The following is a 26,355-nucleotide window of genomic DNA, read 5'->3' as shown; positions in this document are numbered from 1 at the left end:
AAGATCGCACTAAGGCTCAGCGCACATTTATCACATTTATCCTGTGCTCTGGGCTGAGCGCTTTCACCGGGTTTTCTGTGTAAATCTCTGAAATACGTGATTCAGACAGGACCCCTATGGAAAATTCCCTATAATGAGGCAGATGGAGGCACTGGGGACACTGTCTGACTTGTGATCCGGTGATGTCTGTCTTTTTAGGATTGCATAAAAGTGACATCGGCCACAGTTTTGTGCACTTCTGAACAGAGGACAGATGGAATCCAGAATAACTCTGCTGCCTCATTATAGTGAATGGACCCTCGGGGGTTTCATCTGTCATGTCACTCAGAGATTTAGATGGAAACCCCAAAGTAAGTGCACAGCGTAGAGCGACAGATAAATGTGATCCCAAAGCTTATGTAAAATGTTCCCAATAAAAGGTTCAACTCAATCCACAAAAAAAGCAAGTCCCCACTCAGATCTGTCATCTGTTAATGGAAATATAGGGGGGCTTCCACGTTACTGATAGTACAAAGGGTCTGGGAAAGCTAAATGGCTCCTCATCCACCAAAAGAAATTCAGCAAATTCTGCGCTCCAAAATCCAAATCTCCCCTCCCTTCTGAACCCCAGTGTACCTAAACCACATATAGCACACACATGATTGCATGAAATCTTGAAAAATGAAATTCTCAAAGCACAGTTGTTAACAATTCCGAAAAGAGGGAAGAATAGGAAGCATTTAAGGAAACCAGGATGGATGAACACAGAACTTAAGCACATGCTAAAAAGGAAGAAAAAAATGTTTATAAAATGGAAAGAGGGAGGCATATCTAAAGAAGAATATAATGCTGTCTGCAGAACCTGCAGGGCACAAATCAGATTATCTAAAGCTGAAAATGAATTGAGGCTTGCAAGAGATGTCAAAAGCAATAATAAAGGATTTTGGGGTTATGTCAAAAGTAAAAGAAAAGTCAAAGATGCTATAGGATTTTTACAGGATGAAAATGATGAAATGGTAAGACAGGATGTTGAGAAGGCTGAACTTTTAAATTCCTATTTTGCATCTGTTTTCTCTCAGAAAGGAAATGTAACATCAACTGGTATTCACTGTCCTATTAAGGGAATAGAAGAATCCAGGATATCTATAAACAGAAAGATAGTGAGGAAACACTTAGCTAACCTAAATGAATTCAAGTCTCCAGGTCCAGATGAATTACACCCCAGAATACTGAAGGAGATAGCAGAAGAAATTTTTGAACCCCTCTCCATAATCTTTGAAAATTCTTGGAGAACAGGAGAAGTGCCAGAAGACTGGAGAAGAGCAAATGTTGTTCCTATCTTCAAAAAGGGGAAGAAGGTGGACCCAGGCAACTATAGGCCAGTGAGTCTGACTTCTATACCAGGAAAGATCTTTGAACAAATTATTAAACAACATGTATGTCAATACCTGGATAAGAATGAAGTGATTAAACAGTCAGCATGGGTTTGTAACTAATAAGTCATGTCAGACTAACTTAATTTCCTTCTATGATGGCATCACTGATTGGGTGGATCAAGGAAATGCTGTAGATATAGTATATCTTGACTTCAGCAAAGCATTTGACAAAGTCTCTCATACAATCCTTATTGAAAAAATGACTAAGTATGGAATGGACAAGGCAACTGTTAGGTGGATTCATAACTGGCTTAGTGATCGGACCCAAAGAGTGGTCGTAAATGGCTGCACATCCAGTTGGAAGAATGTCTCAAGTGGGGTACCACAGGGCTCTGTCCTGGGCCCTGTATTGTTCAACATCTTTATCAACGATTTAGATGAAGGAATTGACGGTAAACTGATTAAATTTGCTGATGACACAAAGCTAGGAGGGATAGCTAATACTAGAGAAGAGAGAGAGAGGATTCAAAAAGATATAAATAAACTGGAGAAGTGGGCAGCAACTAACAGAATGGTTTTTAACAGGGAGAAATGCAAAGTACTACATCTGGGCAATAAAAATGAAAAAAGCATATATAGAATGGGAGGAATAGGGCTAAGTGACAGCACATGTGAAAAAGACTTGGGTATACTAATAGATCACAGACTGAATATGAGTCAACAGTGTGATGCAGCAGCAAAAAAGGCAAATGCAATTCTAGGATGTATTAACAGAAGCATACAGTCTAGATCACGTGAAGTCATTATTTCCCTCTACTCCTCTTTGGTCAGACCTCATCTGGAATATTGTGTCCAGTTTTGGGCACCACATTTTAAAAAAGACATCAACAAACTGGAGCAAGTTCAGAAAAGAGCGACCAGAATGGTGACCGGTCTGCAAACCCTGTCTTATGAGGAAAGGTTGCAGGATTTGGGAATGTTTAGTTTGCAAAAGAGAAGACTGAGAGGAGACTTAATAGCTGTCTACAAATATCTAAAGGGCTGTCACATTGTAGAAGGATCAACTTTATTCTCATTTCCACAAGGAAAGACTAGAAGCAATGGGATTAAACTGAATGGGAGGAGACACAGATTAGATATTAGAAAAAACTTTTTGACAATTAGAGTGATCAATGAGTGGAACAGGCTGCCACGAGAAGTGGTGAGTTCTCCTTCAATGGAAGTCTTCAAACAGAGCCTGGACAGACATCTGACTGGGATGATTTAGCGAATCCTGCTTTGAGCAGGGGGTTGGACCAGATGGCCCAGGAGGTCCCTTCCAACTCTACGATTCTATAATTCTATGATTGGTGTTTCTGTAGTGATGAGAGCCTGCATAATTTACAGGTGCGTGTCTCCAGAAGCATGAGATGAGAATAATGTACTGGTGACTACAACGTACTGGTTACTACAACGGCAGTTTGCAATTTTCACTCAGCAGCATCCACTGCTGCCTGTTTCTGGAAAACACCCATAGAGTCAAAATCATCACTACATCTGTAGATAAATTCCCAAAGGGTTATAATTTCCAAAATTGGGTCACTTGAGGGGGGATTCTGCTTTTCTAGCACTTAGGGGCTCTTTTTATGGCGTCCGCAAACTATTCTAGGAAACTCTGCACTCCAGGAGGCAAATAGTGCTCTGTCCCTCCCGAGTCTCTCTGTATGGCAAAGTCGTACTGTACAGTCACATATAAGGTATTTCTACATTCAGAAGAAATTGTGGGACACATTTTGGTGCCATTTTTACCCATTTCCCAATGTGAAAATGTAAAGCTTGGGACTAACACAATCTTGGTGGTAAAAATGTAAATTATTGGTAAAAATGTAAATTATTTTTCTTCACTGCCCAATGGTATAAAATTCTGTGACACACCTGTGGTGTCACTATAATCACTGCACCCCTAGATGAATTCATGGGGAGGTTTAATTGGTAAAAGGGGGTCACTTATGGGGGGTTCTGCTGTTCTGGCTCCTCAGGGACTCTGCCAATGTAACATGGCACCCTCAAACAATTGCAGAAAAATCTGCACTTTAATCTGGCGCTACTTCACTTCTGAGCTTTGCACTGTGCCTCAAAATTAGTTTTCGACCACATATGGGGTGTCGGGGAACTCAGGAGAATTTGCACAACAAACTTTGGGGTCAATTTTCTCCTTTTGCCTTTCTGAGAATGCAAACTTTGTAGCTAAAAAAGATTTTTGTGGGAAAATTATGATTTTTTTTATTTTCACGGCTTAACATTATAAACTTCTGTGAAGTACCTGTGGGATCAAGGTGCTCAATACACATCTAGATAAGTTCCCTAAGGGGTCTAGTTTCCAAAATGGTGTCACATGTGGGGGCTTTCCACTGTTTAGGAACAGCAGGGGCTCTACAAATGCGACATTGCAACCGCTAATTATGCCAGCAAATTTTATATTCAAAAAGTGAAATGGCGCTCCTTCCCTTCCAAGACCTGCCGTGTGATCCCGGCCTAAGGAGTTGCAAAGTTTTACATCAGTCAGTCAAACTAGTAATAACCACAGCTATGAAGGAAATTCCCACCTTAACAGAGATATCTTTTTGTAACTACTACAATATATAAATATGAGCCCAGTTTGGAGGATTTTTATTAAAATTAAACCAGACATGAGTTTTTTATGTTCTACTAGTTTGTCAGTAGTTTTGTATACCCTGTGTTCCCTATCAGTCATGTCATCTAGCCATACTAACCAATAATACTGATGAGACAATTGAAATATGGTGTGTTGTCAATTTTTTTAACCATAAGCTCAATTTTTGAAAAATTTATAGTCCATTACTAAATTAAATAGTCCTTCCTATATGCATTGCCCTTTAACTCTTCGATGGTTGCCCGGCGGATGATCTGCCACCCTGGACTGAATTTTCTCTTGGCCACGTTGTTTCCATTTTCTGTATTATTCCTGTTGGATGAAGATGTGGAGTTCTTCTTCCGTACGTTCGGTGGTGACATAGACATTACATCTGACTCTTCTTGGTTTTCCTTTTTGATGCTGAAACCAAAAAAAAATGTACAGTCACATTCGCAAATAAAATACTGACAAAAAAAAAAAAAAATCGGAAACTGAAAACTGATTCGTTCCTTAAAAATTGTAAAATGTAAAACCGTATTTATGAGAGTCATCTGGGGAAAATAAAGAAAGGTTTTTTTACAATGCTGGAAATGGGCTAAAAAGTCCTAGTATACATCATTGTTCAATTGCGACTCTCAATTGAATACTGCCTGGTCTATCGTTGGTCTTTGCTTCTCGCTAAAATGACAGTCCGCCAATGTGACATCGGATCTCTGCAGCCAATTACTGACTGTAACGAAACACTAGTGTAGCTGGTGAGGTAATGGGCAGCATAAGAACGGGAGAGAAGCTCGTATACACCTTATGCTGCCTCACATGAGCCTCACCTTGTTTGCAGTGGACTCACCATAAATACCACTGGTTTCCAAGTCCATATTGAGATCCACAAATGCCAAGTCGGGGCCAGAATCGTCGGGGTATCTTACTTTCTAACGTAATTGTAGTTGCTGCAAGCTGCAATGAATAAAAATCAATTAGTTAACGACTAGAGAGTAGAGACAAAAACTGATTGTATAGGGGTTAGCAAATGTTTAGACCCATTGGCCACCTGACTTTGGAATTTGCCCAGTGCTGATCAATTGCAGTGAAAGATTCTTATCTACAATTTCCACTGACCTGAGCCCTCCAGAGATAGTCTCTCTCCTTTGCCACCCTCCAGTGCGTGTCTCCCATCATAGCGATCAACAGGTTTAGCATTAAGAGGTTGGAAATTAAAGTGAAGAAAAAATAGACAATGCTAAACATGAGTGGCAGGTCAACGTCATAGTTGGCTGGAGAGTTAATCACGTTGATGAAAAGTTGATAGGTGCTGTAAAGAGACATGGCATAACTGTAAAACACTCCCATCTGAGTCGGGTCCTCCGTCTGGAATATTATATAGAAAGCTACAATGAGAAAACAGATTAAATTTTTAAGGATTAATAATAAGGAAAGAAAATTTGGTAACAAGGAATGAATGTTGCTTCCAATAACCCTCCTTCTAAATTTAAATCTTAATCTAGTCGCCAAATTAGATGTGATGACCTTTCTTGGTGTTCATGCAAAATCGGTAACAATGCCACATATTTACAATGCACCATTTTTTTAATACTGATGTTGTGTTTAGTGTAAGAGACTGGGCTTTATTGTACCTTTGCATAAGAAGTGGGGGAAGGTCTTTATCTCTCTACAGGAAATGTAGTGGTCTGTCTCTCTACAGGAAGTGGGGGTGGGTCTTTGTCTCATTACAGGAAGTGAAGGCTGGTCTTTGTCTCACTACAGGAAGTGAGGTTGGGTCTTTGTTTCTCTTCAGGAAGTGGGGGGTTTGTCTCACTGCAGGAAGAGGGGCCGTGTCTGTCTTTCAACAGGAAGCTGGGGCGGGTCTTTGTCTCTCTTCAGAAAGTGGGGATAAGTAAGGAAGTCAGGAAGTGTAGGAGTGTGTCTCTTTACAGGAAGTTTGGGGTTTGTCTTTGTTGCTGTAGAGTAAGTGAGGGTGGATATTTGTCTCTCTTCAGAAAGTGGGGGGCACGTCTTTGTCTCTCAGGAAGTGGGAGCGGGTCTTTGTCTCTCAGGAAGTGGAGGCTGGTTTGTCTCTTTACAGGAAGTGTGGGGTGGGTCTTCATAGCTCTAGAGGAAGTGGTGGTGGGTCTTTGTCTCACTACAGGAAATAAGTGTGGATTTTTGTCTCCACAAAATGTAGGGTTGTATCTTTGTTTATCAACAGGAAGTAGAGGTAGGTCTTTGTTTATGGGAAGTAGTGTTGTTTTTTTTTGTTTCTCTACAGGAAGTGCAGCTGGGTCATTGTCTCTCGGTTCTCGTTTTCTTCACTACATACCGGCATAATAGAGAAACAGGCTTTCCTTTCAATTGGTAAGTAAGGGAAAAAATGTTTAAGCACCTACAGTCCTAGAAGAATGTTGCTTATAGAACACTGAAAGAGTGAATGGCAAGCAGGTAAATCAGGAAAGTGGCTTTACATATTAGTGTGGAATGTGCACCAACAAAAGTTTTCACTTGTGGGGGATGAGTGAGTGCAGCAAGACAATGCTTTTCTACAAGTTTTGTATGAATGTACAGGAATACTTCAAGACAAATTGCATACAAAGTAACTGCCTCTGTTAAGGCCTGTTTCACACATCCGTTTGTCACCATCAGTCAAGATCCGCCAATTTGCAAAAAAAAAAACGGATCCGCCATTTTGCTTGGCAGATCTGTTTTTTTTCCCATTGAGTTGCATTACCAGCGGATCTTGACGGATGGCCATCCGTTGGATCCGTTTTTTTGCGGATCCGCCAAAATTTTGGCGTCTGCCAACATGCCTGGACAGACAATGCAACGTTTTTTTCGGGCGGCCGGATCCGCATTTTACATTGCGCATGCCCGGAGGACTTGCCTCGGCCGCAAATTTAACCCTAAACTCTGTTCTGGCAGCTGAAAATTCTCTCTCTCTCTCTCTGCTCCCCGGGCTGCGGCTCCTTTAAGATTCTTCCTTTGCCGGATCCGTTAAAACAACGGTCCGGTGGCAAAAGTTGAGGTCAGTACTGGAACGGATCCGCTTTCCTCCATTTTAGCGGATTTTAACTGACGCAAACAACTGTTTTGTGAAACAGGCCTAAGAAATCCCCCAATCTTGATCTCTTTAGAGGTCGGTGTAAATGTACAGATTTAAAAGTTTTTTTCCTTTTTTTTCCAAATATTCCCATTAGCCACTTATATGTGGTATTTTCCATCTCAGACTTTTACCTAACTTTTATCTAACTCATTAAAATATAGAATAACTGAGTTATTTTGGTATTATCGCAGAATATGCTTTGGTCATACCTGTTCCAAATCCTAAAATAGCAACCATCATAAACGATAAAAACCTTATGAGATCTCCAAATGCAATCTAAAATGGAAGAAAATGAAATGACAAGATTATTTTTTTTTCACTTTATTGAATACAGGCAACATACAAAGATATATTACCAAATCCATTATTTTCATGTACTAATCCATTACTGAATGTTACACATCAGAAAAGAAGGCAAAACAAATGAGAAAGGCCATCGACAACCACTGTGACCATTGTCAGTCTATGAGGTCTTCCAGCCATTGAACTCAAAGGATTAGGACTAGTATAAAACCGTTCTTTATGGACGAGACTACGGGATCCATAACGCTGCTCCTCAAAGGTACTTTACTTCGATAACTCTGTTCAACAACAAAATTATAAACTGACCAAAAGTAATTAATTTGCGTATACGGTATGTCATGCTGCTAAAAACAAAAAAGATGGATAAAATTGAGAATTATTTCTAGTTTTTATTTTACAAGTGTCGATCGTGGAGAATTGTAACACTTAATGTATGGAAGTGAAGACGTTTTTTTTCATATTCCGTTGTATTATGTTGGCAATATCCGGGGAAGAGAAACACATCAGCCTGGTACAAAAAATGTACAAAATGAACCATTGGTAGATTCTAAGAAAATGTTCCTCCCTCCGCTACACCTCAGACTATGACTAATGAAAAATCTGATAAAGAACAACAAGGAGGTGAAGGGTTCAAGAATTTGACATCAAAATTTCCTCAATTAAGTCATTCAAAAGTTGAAAGAGGACATCTTTGTTGGCCTCCAGATTACGAAGCTTTACAAGGACATTCAGATCGATGACGTACTTCAGGCTGTCAAGAAGGCAACGTGGAATAGTTTTAATCTCTTCACCACCTTGCAATTTTCCATTTTTGCACTTTCGTTTTTTGCTCCCCTTTCTTCCCAGAGCCAAAACTTTTGTATTTTTTGGCCAATATGGCCATATGAGGTTTTGTTTTTTGCAGGACGAGTTGTTCTTTTGAATGACATCATTTATTATACTATATACAGTATACAGGGGGGAGGGTTATGTACCATGTTCACTAAATGCTTAAACAGGCCTGTCAATATGATTTTCCTGGGCCAGTCTGAGTACACAGATACCAAACATGCATAGATTCCGTTCTATTTAAGTGGTAAAAAATATCTGAAATTTGTAAAAAAAAAAACTGCTTATGTCGCCATTTTCAGAGACAAGTAGCATCTCCATTTTTTGGGATCTGGGCCTGGGTGAGGGTATACTTTTTGCACCTTGAGTTGATGGTTTTATTGATAGAATTTTAGGGTAGATACAATATTTTGATCGCCTGTTACTGCATTTTATTTCAATGTTGTAGCTGTGGCACCCCTGAGGGTCCAGTCACCACTGAGATACTGCACCTCACCCAGAGGTGTGGTATCCCACTACCAAGTAGGGTGGAGACACCTGCCCAGACTCCAAAACCCACATCCCACACACACCAGTAGTGTAGCAGAGCACCCTTTATGGCCCCAGTTTGGAACACGAAGAGTGCTGGGAGGTGGGCGGAGCGTAGCTTGAGAGCGGGAGAAGGATAGATTAGATTCCCTCTGAGGGAGGGAAGTAGAAGGATGTGTCTGCAGCAACTCTACAGATTAGAGGCTGCTGGATGGATTGGATTATAAGGAAAGCTCCCTAAAGGAAAGAAGGTTCTTCTGGGACACGGTTGGAGCATACTCCCCGTGGGTCCCTTCTCCATGCTGACTACAGGTCAGGTAGAGGGAGAAACTGGTCGCAAATGGTCACGGCCCCTAGCCTAGCTAGCGTACCTCAGGGCGCTACTAGCAAGCCGATAGCTTTGGTTACTTTATGGACCATTGCCCCTACCACAGTTTGTCCGACTGGAAAGGCAGCAATATAGGATCACAGAACGGAAGGGTACGCGTTGTCTGACAGGATTCGCAGCTGCTGGCCCAGAACGATAACTGTGAAGTGCTGGAAGGAAGGAAGGAGTAAAGCAGCATATTGTGTGGAGACGGCCAAGAAAGGTACATACTAACATAGTAACATAGTTATTAAGGTTGAAGGGAGACTTTAAATCCATCTAGTTCAACCCATATCCTATCCTAACTTGCCCTAACATGTTGATCCAGAGGAAGGCAAAAAAAACCCATGTGGCAACAGTAAGCTTCACATTGGGGAAAAAAATTCCTTCCCGACTCCACATACGGCAATCAGACTAGCTCCCTGGATCAACGCAATATTAAGGTAACTAGTGTATATACCCTGTAATATTATACTTTCCAAGAAAGGAATCCAGTCCCTTCTTAAATTTTAGTAGGGAATCACTCATTACAACATCATATGGCAGAGAGTTCCATAGTCTCACTGCTCTTACAGTAAAGAATCCACGTCTGTGAGTATGCTTAAACCTTCTTTCCTCCAGACGTAGAGGATGCCCCCTTGTCCCCGTCACAGGTCTAAGAGTAAAAAGATCATTAGAAAGGTCTTGGTGTTGTCTCCGCATATATTTATACATTGTAATAAGATCACCCCTAAGCCTTCGATTCTCCAAACTAAATAACCCCAAGTGTAATAACCTGTCTTGGTATTGCAGACCCCCCAGTTCCCTAATAACCTTGGTCGCTCTTCTCTGCACCCGCTCCATTTCAGCTATGTCTTTCTTATACACCGGAGACCAGAACTGTACACAATATTCTAAGTGTGGTCGCACTAGTGACTGATATAGAGGTAAAATTATGTTCTCCTCATGAGCATCTATGCCTCTTTTAATGCATCCCATTATTTTATTTGCCTTTGCAGCAGCTGCCTGACACTGGCCGCTAAATGTGAGTTTGTCGTCCACCCATACACCCAGGTCTTTTTCAGTGACAGTTTTGCCCAGTGTTTTACAATTAAGCACATAATTATACATCTTGTTCGTTCTACCCAAGTGCATGACCTTACATTTATCCTCATTAAAGCTCATTTGCCATTTATCAGCCCAAGCTTCTAGTTTACATAAATCCTCCTGTAATATAAAATTGTCCTCCTCTGTATTAATTACCCTGCAGAGTTTAGTGTCATCTGCAAATATTGAAATTCTACTCTCTATGCCCCCTACAAGGTCATTAATAAATATGTTAAAAAGAAGCGGGCCCAAAACTGATCCCTGTGGTACCCCACTGCTAACTGTGACCCAGTCCGAGTGTGCTCCATTAATAACCACCCTTTGTTTCCTATCCCTGAGCCAGCTCTTAACCCACCTACACATATTTTCCCCTATCCCCATTGTTCTCATTTTATGTATCAACCTTTTGTGTGGCACCGTATCAAAAGCTTTTGAAAAGTCCATGTACACCACGTCCACTGCATTCCCTTGGTCCAGTCCGGAACTTACCCCTTCATAAAAGCTTATCAGATTAGTCTGACAGGAACGGTCCCTTGTAAACCCATGTTGATATTGGGTCATGAGGTTATTCTTCTCCAGATACTCCAGTATAGTATCTATTAGAAAACCCTCCAGGATTTTACCCACAGTTGAGGTTAAACTTACTGGCCTATAATTTCCAAGTTCAGTGTTTGTCCCCTTTTTAAATATTGGCACCACATTTGCTATACGCCAGTCCTGTGGTACAGACCCTGTTATCAATGGCGGATCTTAATAGGGGCGGATGGGGCGGTCGCCCCGGGCCCAAGGTTTTTTGGGGGCCCAGGGCAGTGGCGTATCCAGGGGGGGCAGGCAGCAGGGGGGCGCAGTCGAGCCGCCCGGCCGCCTAATGCAGCGGTCCGCAGTATGCCAGTATCTCTCTCCCTCCCCCCCCGGCGGCTGTGTTCTGCCGCTACCAGTCCTGGGAGTCGGCGGTTCTCTGTGTCGGCTGTCAAGCTGACAGCCGATGCAGAGAAGGAGGCTGCGCCGACTCCCAGGCAGCAATTGTACTTGGCGTCTATAGACGCCAGTACAATTGAAGCTCTGACCGCCGGGTCAGAGCGACGTCAGCAGCGTGATCAGGTCATGTGATCACGCTGCTGACGTCACTCCCGGCGCCCAGAGCGAACGCTGGTGGTAAGTGTGCTCCTCTGTGGAGCTGAAGAACCACCGAAGATGGGGATGGGGGTTAATGAGCGGAGATGGGGGTTAATGAGTGGAGAGGAGGGTTAATGTGGGGGTGGGGGTTAATGAGTGGAGATGGGGGTTAATGAGTGGAGAGGGGGGTTAATGAGTGGAGATGGGGGTTAATGAGTGGAGAGGAGGGTTAATGAGTGGAGATGGGGGTTAATGAGTGGAGATGGGGATTAATGTGCGGGGGTTAATGAGTGGAGATGGGATTAATGTGGGGATGGGGTTAATGAGTGGGGGGGTTAATGAGTGGAGATGGGGGTTAATGAGTGGAGATGGGGGTTAATGAGTGGAGATGGGGTTAATGAGTGGAGATGGGGGATTAATGAGTGGAGATGGGGTTTAATGTGTGGAGGGGTTAATGAGTGGGGATGGGGGTTAATGTGTGGGGGGGATTTGGAGTGGGGGTACATAATGTGTGGGGGGATTTGGAGTGGGGGTACATAATGTGTGGGGGGATTTGGAGTGGGGGTACATAATGTGTGGGGGGATTTGGAGTGGGGGTACATAATGTGTGGGGGGATTTGGGAGTAGGGACGAGGGGTTATTGAGTGGGGATGGGGGGTACTTAATGTGTGTGGGGGATTGGGGATGGGGGGATTTGGAGTGGGGATGGTATTTAATGTATGTGGGGAGATTTGAGGACACAAAATGAAGAGTATGTATGAGGAAACAGTATGGGGGATGGGTGCAGACAGTAAGGGGTGCGAATGGGTGAATGTATGTGGACACAGTATGGGGAGTCGGGGATATGTGTGAGCAGACAGTATAGAGAGTGAGGGGTTAAATACAGTGGGAAAAAAAGTATTTAGTCAGTCAGCAATAGTGCAAGTTCCACCACTTAAAAAGATGAGAGGCGTCTGTAATTTACATCATAGGTAGACCTCAACTATGGGAGACAAACTGAGAAAAAAAAATCCAGAAAATCACATTGTCTGTTTTTTTTTCATTTTATTTGCATATTATGGTGGAAAATAAGTATTTGGTCAGAAACAAAATTTCATCTCAATACTTTGTGATATATCCTTTGTTGGCAATGACAGAGGTCAAACGTTTTCTGTAAGTCTTCACAAGGTTGCCACACACTGTTGTTGGTATGTTGGCCCATTCCTCCATGCAGATCTCCTCGAGAGCAGTGATGTTTTTGGCTTTTCGCTTGGCAACACGGACTTTCAACTCCCTCCAAAGGTTTTCTATAGGGTTGAGATCTGTAGACTGGCTAGGCCACTCCAGGACCTTGAAATGTTTCTTACGAAGCCACTCCTTCGTTGCCCTGGCGGTGTGCTTTGGATCATTGTCATGTTGAAAGACCCAGCCACGTTTCATCTTCAATGCCCTTGCTGATGGAAGGAGGTTTGCACTCAAAATCTCACGATACATGGCCCCATTCATTCTTTCATGTACCCGGATCAGTCGTCCTGGCCCCTTTGCAGAGAAACAGCCCCAAAGCATGATGTTTCCACCACCATGCTTTACAGTAGGTATGGTGTTTGATGGATGCAACTCAGTATTCTTTTTCCTCCAAACACGACAAGTTGTGTTTCTACCAAACAGTTCCAGTTTGGTTTCATCAGACCATAGGACATTCTCCCAAAACTTCTCTGGATCATCCAAATGCTCTCTAGCAAACTTCAGACGGGCCCGGACATGTACAGGCTTAAGCAGTGGGACACGTCTGGCACTGCAGGATCTGAGTCCATGGTGGCGTAGTGTGTTACTTATGGTAGGCCTTGTTACATTGGTCCCAGCTCTCTGCAGTTCATTCACTAGGTCCCCCCGCGTGGTTCTGGGATTTTTGCTCACCATTCTTGTGATCATTCTGACCCCACGAGATGGGATTTTGCGTGGAGCACCAGATCGAGGGAGATTATCAGTGGTCTTGTATGTCTTCCATTTTCTAATTATTGCTCCCACAGTTGATTTCTTCACTCCAAGCTGGTTGGCTATTGCAGATTCAGTCTTCCCAGCCTGGTGCAGGGCTACAATTTTGTTTCTGGTGTCCTTTGACAGCTCTTTGGTCTTCACCATAGTGGAGTTTGGAGTCAGACTGTTTGAGGGTGTGCACAGGTGTCTTTTTATACTGATAACAAGTTTAAACAGGTGCCATTACTACAGGTAATGAGTGCAGGAAAGAGGAGACTCTTAAAGAAGAAGTTACAGGTCTGTGAGAGCCAGAAATCTTGATTGCTTGTTTCTGACCAAATACTTATTTTCCACCATAATATGCAAATAAAATGAAAAAAAAACAGACAATGTGATTTTCTGGATTTTTTTTTCTCAGTTTGTCTCCCATAGTTGAGGTCTACCTATGATGTAAATTACAGACGCCTCTCATCTTTTTAAGTGGTGGAACTTGCACTATTGCTGTCTGACTAAATACTTTTTTTCCCCACTGTATATGAGGAGACAGTATGAGGAAGGAGGGGAATAGTGTGAGGAGACAGTATATTGCAGATATTTGTATTTAGGGGCATTATAATGACACTTCTATCTATAAGGGCATCGTGTGGGGATTTGCTGCAGAAGACCGTTGAAGATGGAAGTCTGCAGAGACGAGATGTGGATGAGAAAACTCATCATGGGGTCTGGACAAGAAGAAGAAAAGGAGAACGACTCCAGAGATGACGTCATCTATAAGGTACCTGGATGTAAATATTATTTGTGATATTGACTAATTCTCATGTTTTTTATTTATGTCAGGAGCATTACAGGGGTTGTCCAGGTCTGTGCTGAGTCTGCAGACATTCTATGTGACTGCAGACTTCTGAATTCTCACAGTGCTCACTGAATGCTGTCAGGATTCTCTCGTGCTGGTAATTTACATACATGCGGTCACATGCTGACTAGACATGTGTGGCCTCACTCAATGAAAGTGAACGGAGCGAGGCCGGGCACGTCGAGTTGGAATGTGGCCAGAAGTATACAAATCACATACTTGTGTTGACATGACTGTATATCGGCAAGGGAGAATCCTAAATGTGTGCAGTGCATTCGTTGTGAGAATTCAGAAGCTGCAATGTCAGGATTCAGCTCTGCAGGTTCCAGTACTCATCACATGGACACCTCACTTGACACGCTGTCAATTCCCGCACGGGGACCGCAGCGCTCAGGTGGGAAGGGGGGTACAGGGGCCCAGGTTTTATGAACAGCCCCGGGCCCATAGTCCACTTAATCCGCCACTGCCTGTTATTATGGAATCTTTAAAGATTAAAGATAATGGTCTATCTATGACTGTGCTTAATTCCTGCAGTACTCGGGGGTGTATCCCATCCGGGCCCATACTGACAGGGAGTGCTGGAAGGGTGTACTTCATCTTATCTGGAAGTTGTCTGGACCCCTCACCTGGAGAACACAACATTGAAGCGGGCCTCTGTGCATGCCAGAACTGTGAGTAAAGCCCATTGGAACTACATGCAATTGTCTCATCTACCTTCTTTCTGCACCTCTCACCCAGCACTGCTTCCTCCTCCACTCCACACTATCTCACCAGCAACAAACTCAGCTACCAGCTACCTGTGGAGAGCTTCTACAACTCTGCTGCCTCACAACATCTGTCCCAGAGAAGCAACACTGCAGCGCTGGTCATTCTGACCAGAAACCACAGGTGGCATCACAAATTCATACAAACTCTATTCTCCTTTAATTTCACCCATTTTACATGACCGCCTGGGACCACGGACCGGATCACTGCCACTGTGACACATCCCTTTAAGACGACCGGGCCCGGTACCGAGTATCTCACGGCCCCTGAGGCGCATCATTTTGGCATCACGAACAGGATGACGAAACCCGGAGATGATAGACCGTGAATTGGACTCTAAAAATGGCCACCAGAGCAGTGCAGAGAGGCGTGTCAGCGTGGGTGGCACTTAGAAAAAGGAGCAAACCGTCCTGGGTCATAGCGGCCCAAAAATTTTAATTCTGGTGTATAATTTTTTTTCTCATTATGCCGTTTTCCTGTCGGATTAATTTACATTATATTTTGATAGATCGGACATTTCTGCACGTGATACTAAATATGTGTATTTTTTTAATTGTTTTATTTTCAATGGGACAAAGGGGGGTGATTTGAACTTGTTTTTTTATTTTAATATTTTTTAAAAACTTTTTTTCTTTTATTTTTTACTAGCTTCAATAGTCTCCTTAGAAGACTTGAACCTGCGATTGTCCGATCTCTTGTGCTACACATAGCAGGGCTTCAGCCCTGCTATGTGTAGTAGAAAACATCATCTTCTGTGAAAGTCGGCCACAAGCAGATTCTCGGCTGTCATCACAATCAATTGGCACCCCGTGATCATGTGACAGGGGTGTCAATGGGCGGGACTTGTAACGTGCTTCCAGCCCAAGTATCTTAAATGCCGCTTTCAGTGATTGACAGCGGCATTTAATTGTATAACAGCCACAGTTAGATCTCGGATCCACCCTCAGCTGTTATAGGTACATGACTACTGATCAGATCAGCAGTTAGGTGAGAGGAAAGATGTGAACTCAGCGCCAGAGCCTGCATCAAATACCAGGATACGACCATGGACGTACCTATTCGTCCAAGGTCGTGAAGTGGTTAAGAGTGTTCAGGTATTTTGGGAAAAAAGAGTGCGTCCAATTACAAAAAGCTGGTGGATGAGATACTCATGTGCTACCACAAGCTTGGGGTACATGTCTCTGAAGACTTACTTTCTCCATTCCCACCTCGACTTCTTTCCAGAGAACTGTGGAGCCGTCAGAGATGAACACGGTGAGAGACTCCATCAGGACATTGCTACCATTGAGAAAAGGTATCAAGGTTAATGGAGGGTGGAAATGTTAAGAGACTACTGCTGAACAATCAGGAGAGACGCTTCAGAGCTGTGCTACAAACAGCAGCCAAAAGAAATGGAGGCCAGCTATGTTAGGAGACTACTGCTTGACAACTAGGAGAGACACTTCAGAGCTGCGCTACAAATGACAGCCAAGATAAATGGAGGCCGGGAATGTTAGGAGACTACTGCTGAACAATCAGGAGAGACACTCCAGGGCTGGGCTACAAATGACAGCCAAGAGAAATGGAGCCTGGGAATGTTAGGAGACTACTGCTGAACAATCAGGAGAGATGCTTCAGAGCTGTGCTACAAACAGCAGCTAAAAGAAATGGAGGCCGGCAATGTTAGGAGACTACTGCTGAACAATCAGGAGAGACACTCCAGAGCTGTGCTACAAATGGCAGCCAAAAGAAATGGAGGCCAGCTATGTTAGGAGACTACTGCTTGACAATTAAGAGAGACGCTCCAGAGCTGTGCTACAAATGACAGCCAAAATAAATGGAGGCCGGGAATGTTAGGAGACTACTGCTGAACAATCAGGAGAGACGCTCAAGAGCTACTCTGCAAATGGCAGCCAAAAGATATAGAGACCGGCAATGTTAGGAGACTACTGCTGAACAATCAGGAGAGACACTCCAGAGCTGTGCTACAAATGGCAGCCAAAAGAAATGGAGGCCAGCTATGTTAGGAGACTACTGCTTGACAATTAAGAGAGACGCTCCAGAGCTGTGCTACAAATGACAGCCAAAATAAATGGAGGCCGGGAATGTTAGGAGACTACTGCTGAACAATCAGGAGAGACGCTCAAGAGCTACTCTGCAAATGGCAGCCAAAAGATATAGAGACCGGCAATGTTAGGAGACTACTGCTGAACAATCAGGAGAGACACTCCAGGGCTGGGCTACAAATGACAGCCAAGAGAAATGGAGGCTGGGAATGTTAGGAGACTACTGCTGAACAATCAGGAGAGACACTCCAGTGCTGCGCTACAAATGACAGCCAAGATAAATGGAGGCCGGGAATGTTAGGAGACTACTGCTGAACAATCAGGAGAGACGCTCAAGAGCTACTCTGCAAATGGCAGCCAAAAGATATAGAGACCGGCAATGTTAGGAGACTACTGCTGAACAATCAGGAGAGACACTCCAGGGCTGGGCTACAAATGACAGCCAAGAGAAATGGAGGCTGGGAATGTTAGGAGACTACTGCTGAACAATCAGGAGAGACACTCCAGTGCTGGGCTACAAATGACAACCAAGAGAAATGGTGGCCGGGAATGTTAGGGGACTACTGCTGAACAATCAGGAGGGATGCTCCAGAGCTGCACTACAAACAGCAGCCAAGAGAAAGTGCCAAACTGGAAATTTCAGTAAATGTAGTGTTTTATTATGTACTTTGGCCCATATAATTATAGTTTGTCATAAAAATTCCCAATAAATGTGTGGAAGCTTTTTGCAAATTTCACCTTGTAACCATGAATTGTGTATTTCATGAATTTCATTGCTCCTATTTCAAATACTAGAGCTAATGATTTTGTGACATGGTAATATTCTGTTCCCTTATGGTCATACAATAAATAACCTCATTTGAATGCATTTACAAAGAATTGCTGAAAATGTGTTGAACAGCCTAATTATGTATTTTTTTTTGCTTGGCATGCCAAGTAAAAATTTTTCTAAATTTTCTAATATTATAGCCACCAACCTTGTGTATCATGACCGTGAAAGGCCCAATCATGAGAAATCCTCTTGCAAAGTATATAGCAAAGCACCAGCCAAAAACTAAGGCCAGGGACATGGGGATGACTTCTCCATTTGAGTTTGTGAGTCTCAGGGCCAGTGTAAATAGTACCGAGCAGCAAAAGAAAAATCTGCAATAATAAAAAAGAAAGCAAATGAATAGTTTTAGAGTAATAGAAAAATTATGATTTGTAAATGTGCAGCTCAGTGTGTGATAGGCTTAGATTGCAAAATATGTTGCTGATTTTTGTATAGCTGCAAATTTAGGGCTCAGTGGCCCTTCCCTGTAAAATTAAGTATTACAGTGACAAAATAGGATGATGAAACAAATAATGAAAATATGTGATTCTTTGATGCGTATCTGTCTATATATTAAAGAGATTTAAGCTGCACTATGGTTTGATTTTTCCACCTTGCTTGAGCTTCAGTTTCAGGCATCAGTGGGTGTTCCCTGCCAAACCACTATAGTGCTAAATTTCTGCACTTGTTTAGTAAAGATTTTCATACATTAAAGATATACCATGTCACGGGGTCCTTCTCCGATACCACACAATCAACAGAGCGAGGGAAGTGTGAAAAATCCCAAGACCTTTATTATAGGCAAAACTAACAGGTCCATAAACAATCCACCACACTGAGGATACAATAGTCCAGAACACAAATGCAGTTCAGTAACAGGTTGAATGTCCAAGGAGATGAGAGTCCAATAATCCAGCAGACAGAGGATCAAATGGGTCAATATGCTTCCCCTTCCCTCTGACGTGCCGTATTCACACAATCATCACCACACAGGGTCTGACTTGTCCAGCTCCTGTCCTCCCCAGCCCCCTCCTTATGTCCAGGGGTAGTCAGACAGGTTTGGGCAGTTTTCAGGCCTCCCAGACCTGACAAAGGTGCCTTGGGGATTAACTCACTATAGGGGGTTCATCAAGAGGTATAGATACAGTCAGGCTGCAGACAGTAAGTGAAATACCTAATTCAATTATCAGACTTTTGGAAGGTAATTGAGACTCTAGACAATATGGGGAATACACGGAATGATACAGGGCAACAAGAGAACACTATGGAAATCCGTAAAATATAAATATACACAAAATGATACCCACATAACATATCACACCATCACATACCGTATTTGTACTTTAATGCTATGTCTGGGTAAAATTATAATAAGAAAAATCTCAACTGATCATTCTTGTCATTGTTTACTACATGCCATGATTGATAAAAACTATAAAGAGGGTCAACAGTCAAAACTAAATATACATACGGTACTTACAGAATAAAATGAAATATTCCCCCTGAAACTGTGTCCTGGAGTAAGGCAATGCTTTTTGTACTCATTAACACTGGGATCTAGAGACAGTAAAATCATAACTTCAAAAGACATCTAATGTGACAATAACTCATTTTAGATCATTAAATGGGGTTTGCAGTTTAGGAAAACCAATGTCGCCTGGCTGCAGTTCGTTTTAGAAAACCAAAAGTTTGCCTTACTCACCCTCCCCAGGTCTGCCACTGATTTACCATCGGTGCTCTCGATGACGTGGATTGGTAGGTAGTGAGTGGCTGTCTCATCAGTGTTTTTGCACCTGTGTTACTGCCATCTTAACCACATGGGCCTGCTGTACCCTGAAGTGCATTTGGCTGGAGGCCTATGCAGGTAAATACATTGCTGCCTTTTTTTCTGCTTTTTTTGTATTTTTGGAGGATTTGAGTCCTCTTTTAGTTGCTGTCTATTGTGACGTCAGCACTGCAGACAATAACAGTCACTAGGAATGAAGGCGAAGAGTCGGCACTGGATCCGAGGAGGGTGACTAAAGTAAAGTTTGGTAGTCTAAAATAAACTCCAGCCAGGGGACAGAATTGTTTTCCGAAACTGGAAAACTTTCTTAATCTGTAGTAAGCGTCAATATAATGTGCAGCATAAAGAAAACCATTACAATTTCAGCTTTCGTGTCATTACCTCAAGGAGTATCATCACCAGTGCCCCAATCACTGAGATAATTTCACCAAATAATCTTAGCTCATCCAGAGGTGTGTTGTAAGATTCCTAAAAATAATTTAAAAAAAGTGTAATAAAAGAAAAAATTCCATTTCTCCACCCATCCTGCCTATTTTCCGTCAATGAGTTGCTGATGGTCTATTTTTTTTCTCTCTTTGGTGTTTATTTTTACATTCTAAAACTAAAAATTTAAATTTGGAAAAAAAGGAAAAATTTGAGAATTTCTTACCAGAAGGTCCATCTGTGCGAGAATGGTGATATCCCGAGGATTCGATGATCGGTTATGTAAAGGCTTTAGAGGTCGATTAGCACAGCACAACGAGACACAGGTCATATACAAAACATAGAATGTGGCCAAAAGCCAGAAATATGGCCTTCCAAATCTCTGCCACTTCTCTTCAATAAGCTCCTTTACCGGAGAAAGGTCCAAAATTTTACGTGCCTAAAGAAAAAAAATCCAAAAATGGAAATTCCTCCATGGAGTGATCCTTAAACCTAAATATCTTCCTTTTAAAAATTTGCTACCAGAATAATTTTTAGAAATTCATGCTCACAAAATCATAACATCCCTTTGAGTAAAAGGGATAAAATGTCAAATATATGAAGTAAAATTAGCAAAATGTTTGTAATGAATATATAATAAAGTTTTGGCTTTTTTGTCTAGAGAACTTACCTCAGCCTTACCAGAGGTGGCAATGAGATGGAGAACAGAACATGGAGCTCCCCAGGAGTCAATCTCAGTCAGATCGTACAAGATGTACATTGTTGGACCCATTGATTGCACCGTCCTGACTCTTTTCTTGAGGAGATGTTGAAACATCTATAGATGAAGGTTGATAAGTAGTAAGCAAAATTGGATAAGGTGCACCAAAATATCCCAACACTGAACATTTTTGACACAAACCACAAACTTAACTTAAAAGATTATTATTATTATTTATTTATATAGCACCATTGATTCCATGGTGCTGTACATGAGAAGGGGTTACATACAAATTACAGATATCACTTACAGTAAGCAAACTAACAATGACAGACTGACACAGAGGGGAGAGAGGACCCTGCCCTTTCGGGCTTACATTCTACTGGATGGTGGGGAAAGAGACAGTAGGTTGGTGGGTTGCAGCAGTTCCGGTGTTGGTTGAGGTGATATCACCGGTAGTGGTGAGAGAGAAGGAGGTAGCGGGGTCATTGCAGGCTGTAGGCTTTCTTGAAGAGGTGGGTTTTCAGGTTCCATCTGAAGTATCCAAATGTGGTTGATAGTCGGACTTGTTGGGGCAAAGAATTCCAGAGGATAGGGGATATTCGGGAGAAGTCTTGGAGGCGGTTGGGTGAGGAGCGAATAAGTGTGGAGGAGAGAAGAAGGTCTTGGGAGGACCGGAGATTACGTGAGGGAAGGTATCGGGAGATTAGTTCAGAGACATATGGGGGAGACAGGTTATAGATGGCCTTGTAGGTAAGTATTAGTAATTTGAACTGGATACGCTGAGGGAGTGGGAGCCAGTGAAGAGATTTGCAGAGGGGAGAAGCGGAGGAGTAGCGAGGAGATAGATGAATTAGTCGGGCGGCAGAGTTAAGGATAGACTGGAGAGGTGCGAGGGTGTTAGCAGGGAGACCACAGAAAAGGATGTTGCAGTAGTCAAGGCGGGAGACGATGAGGGCATGCACAAGCATTTTAGTAGATTGAGGGTTGAGGAAAGGACAGATTCTGGAAATATTTTTGAGCTGGAGGCGACAGAAGGTAGAAAGAGCTTGGATGTGCGCTTTGAAGGACAGGGCAGAGTCAAAAGTTACTCCGAGGCAGCGGACTTCCAGTACTGGGGAAAGTGTGATGTCATTAATTGTTATAGCTAGGTCGAGTAAGGAAGATCTGTGAGATGGAGGAAAGATGATGATGAGTTCAGATTTGTCCACATTGAGCTTGAGGAAGCGAGAGGAGAAGAAGGAGGATATGGCTGATAGACACTCTGAGATTCTGGACAGCAGAGAGGTGACGTCTGGGCCAGAGAGGTAGATCTGAGTGTCATCAGCATAAAGGTGGTACTGGAATCGTGGGACTTTATGAGTTGCCCCAGACCAAGTGTATAGATTGAGAAGAGTAGGGGTCCTAAAACAGAACCTTGGGGGACTCCAACAGAGAGAAGGTGGGATGAGGAGGTGGTGTGGGAGTGGGAGACGCTGAATGTGCGGTTGGAAAGGTATGAGGAGATACAGGATAGGGCAAGGCCTTTGATGCCGAAGGAGGAGATGACCTACTTTTACTTTTGAAGTGTGTGGCAAAGTCCTCGGCAGAGATGAGGGAGGTTGGAGGGGGCAGTGGTGGGCGGAGGAGGGAGTTAAAAGTTTTGAATAACTGTTTGAGGTTGTAAGATAGGGAAGATATGAGGGTTGTGAAGATCTCAGTGCATTGGCTTCTACAGATGACAGAAGGACCTTATTGACTTAATGTGGTCAGTCAGGTTCCTTCATAGTTTCAGCTGTTTTAAAATAAGTATTTTGAGCTATTTCTTTGGTCCATTTGGTCCATTTTTTCTAAAAAGTCAACAGGGTGTCCAAACTAACAAAGGCTTACAATTAATCCAAGTTTATATTTGCTTAGGCATCTTCATCACAAATTTTAATTAGATGTTGTGCACTCTTGGCAAAATGATGGACACCACAATTCCACTTTGACTAATCCTATTGCCGGTCAATGAGATTCTTTGGAACAACTTGGCAAATGATGGACTCGCCACTGTGTCAAGACTTTCATTACAAACAGAAGCAATGGAGTACTGTTGATGTAAACATTACTTTTCTACGTCACCTCGTCTTTCCGTATAATGATACACTCCTTTCTGAATACAATCTCTTACCGCAACGTTTCCTTCAGCTGCAGCCATCTTAAATGGGGTGAGTCCCTGATTATTTATTACTTGGTCCAAACGAGGGCCAATCAGCTCAGAGTCCAGTGAGAGGAGTAAGTCATACATCTGGCAAACCTTAGATTTATTGGGCTGGAGGGTCAGGATGTGTAGGGCGGTGTTTCCTACAGGAAGGAATTGGTCATAAGTGAGAACTTCAGCACAGGTTTGATATTTGGATAGGAGGTATGAAGTTTATTGGACTCTCACCCCAGCAGTCCTGAGCGCGCATTATCGCACCATTCTCGACCAGTAACTTGACTATTTCTCTGTTTCCAGTGCAAGCAGCAAAGCTTAAAATATGTTCTCCTACGGAGAAGAATACAACATGTATACAGTAATACTAAAGTTACTGAAGCTATAACTATGTAATGATATTGTCCTCTGGAATCCAGGGCTTCATGCTCATGTAAGAACGCCCATAATGCACAGAAAAATTGTGGTAAAACTGTGACCTTCAATGATTTACCATACAAATAAATAAGCAATTATCCTCATGTCTCTTGGGAAACTATTTTTTTCACTGAGAATAAGGGCATTTGTGGCCCAAAGTAGCTACAGATATTCTGTCATTTTACAACAATTCTCAGGTAAAGATGAGAAAATCTCAAGAAATTAGTTTTGGACAGTTTTGTTCTATGTGGCCATCCCATTCATTTTGGTCCTAATAAAATGGGTCTGAATTGAAGGAGCCCAGATCACCATTTCTTATCTCTCCAGAACCCAAAGCATAATGAATGAAGCGGAAGGAAGGGGTTAAAAATATAAGAAAAAAAAAAAAAACACATGCTCACCTGTCCTAGACCCTCATCTGACTCTTTATGCCTCCGCAGCTCCAACCATCCCCGATCCTCCCTACAGGTCTTTGGTTCTTCTAAGGGGCAAAACACATCATTGATGAATCAAAGATCCGGGACGGAGGTTAGTTGTGGCAGCAAAGCCAGCGTAAAAAGTCAGGTGAGGGCCTGGGACACATGGGTATGATGTGTTTCTTTTATGTCAGCCCCTTTCTTGCCCTCAAACAAATCATTCAAAGTGGCATCCGGTTGGATTCATGCAAATCAAATCCTTAAACATTTTTTGGGGGAAATTTGTATTGAATTTTATTCACAATGAATCGTTTGTCTCATCTCTACGCAGCGCAGGACAGTAGACATTGGCGAGGTACTCGTCTTCCACACCCTGGCCCACTACAGAAAAATGGAGGTCCTGGGTGGATGTGTGGGCTTTATCTGTGGAGGCGCTACCCCTTGCAGACCGCATGATGTCATTGACTTCTGCTGGCCAGGACCAAATGTTGTAGAGTTCATTGAGTGAGACCACCAATCAAAAATAAACTGTCTTTTTGTAAACAAAAACTCTTAGAACATGTGACATCTTCATACATATTCCCATTCCTTCCTGAGTTCTCTCTGCGTTAGCGTCACTCTCTAGCTTCAAAACCACGCAGCACAGCACTTCAGGAGCTTCCCTATTTCCCAACAACAGCACCACTTACCGGTAAGCAAGAGCCCTGTCTCTTAACTCACAGACACGCGTCCTTTTCCCCTTAGGGGAGCTACTTTTGCCACTATAGCCGTTACTTCGCTTCTCTGCTTGCCGACACCTTGGAACTACTGCACGGGGCACTCACTCTTGGTCCCACTTTCTTTCTCATCACTGCTCCTTCACTTGACTGTTAGATAAATCCACGCTGTCCCGCTAGTCTTCCTGCCACAGGTCTCATGCTCCGAGAATCACTCAGTCCCTCTAATACTTTTCCTTGTCTCTACTACGGATCACACTATCTGTTGCCTTGGTCTCCACTCACTTCTAGGGACACCCATTTCATGCGGCTCTGGTAATTCATCAGACTAGAGGTCTGCTCTAGTTGTAAGCTAGGCCCTATCTGATTCTTGACTTGGTATGAACATAAGGTTAGGTATGTTCTGTTCAGATACTGAAGAATCTGGGGGATACTTGGAAATGTGAGGTCAGAGCTAAAAAGAAACAATAACAATTATTATAGAGTGTAGGTAAATTATTATACCATAATAGAAAAGGCTGTTGGGTTTTTTAGTGAAGAAACTGCCAATGGCTCTTGGAGAAGAGACATCCGCCTCTTTATTTATGAGTATCTTCATTAAATTTATGTTCTGATTGACAGCAGTAATGTGAAGAGCAGTCTGTCCTGTAGAGAAAGTAGTGACAAAGGGAGATTAAAATGAGAATCTTACCAGGAGCCCAAAACACTTCAACTTCAATGGCTGTAGGATACATGTTTAAAGCTTTCGGGACATTTGTTTTTAGCATTTTTTTTTTGCTTTAGTATTCTCAAGTGACTTGAACCTGCAATCACTCGATCACTAATACAGTGCACCGAAAAACCTCTGTATTTCACTGCGTAGTCAATAGATCTGGTATTTTTATGACTACTGATCGTTTCAGACAGGGATCGGAAATTGTGTAGGTCTATGCACCTCTCTTTTCTTGTCCTAAGGGAAAGCCAACCGCTTCTGTCCTTATGTTTAAGCAGTCAGAAGGCTTCTTAAGACCTGTGTCCCCAACAGAAACTAATAAACATTGGCCATAGAATCAAACAGGTTTTTTTTTAGCTTTAGTTACCCTTTGACAGATTTTTTTTTTTTAAGGGTTTATAGTGTTAAAAAAATACATTTGAATTCCAATTCATCATTTATGGGGGTTTATTTAAAGTCATTTTTCTTTTTTTTGACTTCTTATATTCATTGACTATTTTGGCTTTAAATTCTTCGAAATGGTGCAAGTCTTGTAAGAATTTTACGCAAAATAAAAAATGCTCTTTAGTTTTGTCTAACGTTTTTGCTACTATGCAGTGCAAAACAAAAGTCATTTTTTCCACTAAAACGTCAAAAGAAAAATTTTCAGGTGTTCCTAAAATTACTCCAAGAGGGGGACTAGAGTAAATTTGCGCCAATAAATTGCGACTTTTCAAAAAGTCTCAATTATTTAATCAGCCAAAAACATCTGTAAACCCCAAGCACCTCCCAGAATGAAGAACATAAAAAGTGAACACGTTCACAATAGATTGAAAAAAAAGTGCAAATTGAAAGAAAAATGAGTTGAAAATGAAAAACAGACACAAAACATCAAAAACTGGACGAGGTGCAAATGCAAAAATGAATCGAGTCACATGTGACAATAAGTCAGTTTTCTAAATACTGAGGATTTTTTCAGTTTCATACGAGTGTATACCAGATGAATTTTTTAAAATCTTTTAAGGCTGCTGTCATACATCCCTATAATGCTGTTAGTTACATGGGTGACCGGCCTTCCACAAGTAATCTCTGCGCCACATAGTCTTTACATTCGATGGTCTTAGATCAGATTCTGAATATTTTTGTTGAGTGTCAACATTGACCTTGGTACATCTCAGAGGTCATGGGAAGGTTCAGCAGGTATGGCGCCTCGGTAAGGAGAATTTCCGCTGCCTCCAGGTTATCGTATGAAGCCGCCACGTGCAGGGCTGTTTCCCCTAAGGCACCTATT

The 26,355-nt window shown here is 42.4% G+C and overlaps 1 protein-coding gene across 1 annotated transcript in view; it reads right to left on the bottom strand.

Annotated features, from left to right (window-relative positions):
- Window positions 1–3,988: 3,988 nt before the first annotated feature.
- LOC141056267 (transient receptor potential cation channel subfamily V member 6-like) overlaps window positions 3,989–26,355 on the bottom strand; it is a 39,569-nt gene continuing 17,202 nt past the window's right edge. Inside the window, exons 4-16 of the mRNA XM_073553007.1 lie at window positions 26,228–26,350; window positions 24,878–25,018; window positions 23,059–23,157; window positions 22,801–22,973; window positions 20,619–20,765; window positions 20,175–20,387; window positions 19,907–19,993; window positions 19,220–19,296; window positions 17,906–18,071; window positions 7,291–7,357; window positions 5,107–5,375; window positions 4,838–4,944; window positions 3,989–4,410 (exon numbers count right to left, since the gene is read on the bottom strand). Coding sequence (XP_073409108.1) covers window positions 4,197–4,410; window positions 4,838–4,944; window positions 5,107–5,375; window positions 7,291–7,357; window positions 17,906–18,071; window positions 19,220–19,296; window positions 19,907–19,993; window positions 20,175–20,387; window positions 20,619–20,765; window positions 22,801–22,973; window positions 23,059–23,157; window positions 24,878–25,018; window positions 26,228–26,350 — 1,883 coding nt within the window. The 3' untranslated portion in view covers window positions 3,989–4,196. The remainder of the gene's footprint in view (window positions 4,411–4,837; window positions 4,945–5,106; window positions 5,376–7,290; window positions 7,358–17,905; window positions 18,072–19,219; window positions 19,297–19,906; window positions 19,994–20,174; window positions 20,388–20,618; window positions 20,766–22,800; window positions 22,974–23,058; window positions 23,158–24,877; window positions 25,019–26,227; window positions 26,351–26,355) is intronic.

The sequence above is a fragment of the Dendrobates tinctorius genome, unplaced genomic scaffold (genome assembly GCF_039654945.1).
Source record: "Dendrobates tinctorius isolate UK_male_01 unplaced genomic scaffold, ASM3965494v1 ptg000196l, whole genome shotgun sequence".
In the NCBI taxonomy this organism is placed as follows: Eukaryota; Metazoa; Chordata; class Amphibia; order Anura; family Dendrobatidae; genus Dendrobates; species Dendrobates tinctorius.
Note: the sequence above shows the minus strand (reverse complement) of the source record. Positions and strands in the feature narration are given on the sequence as shown.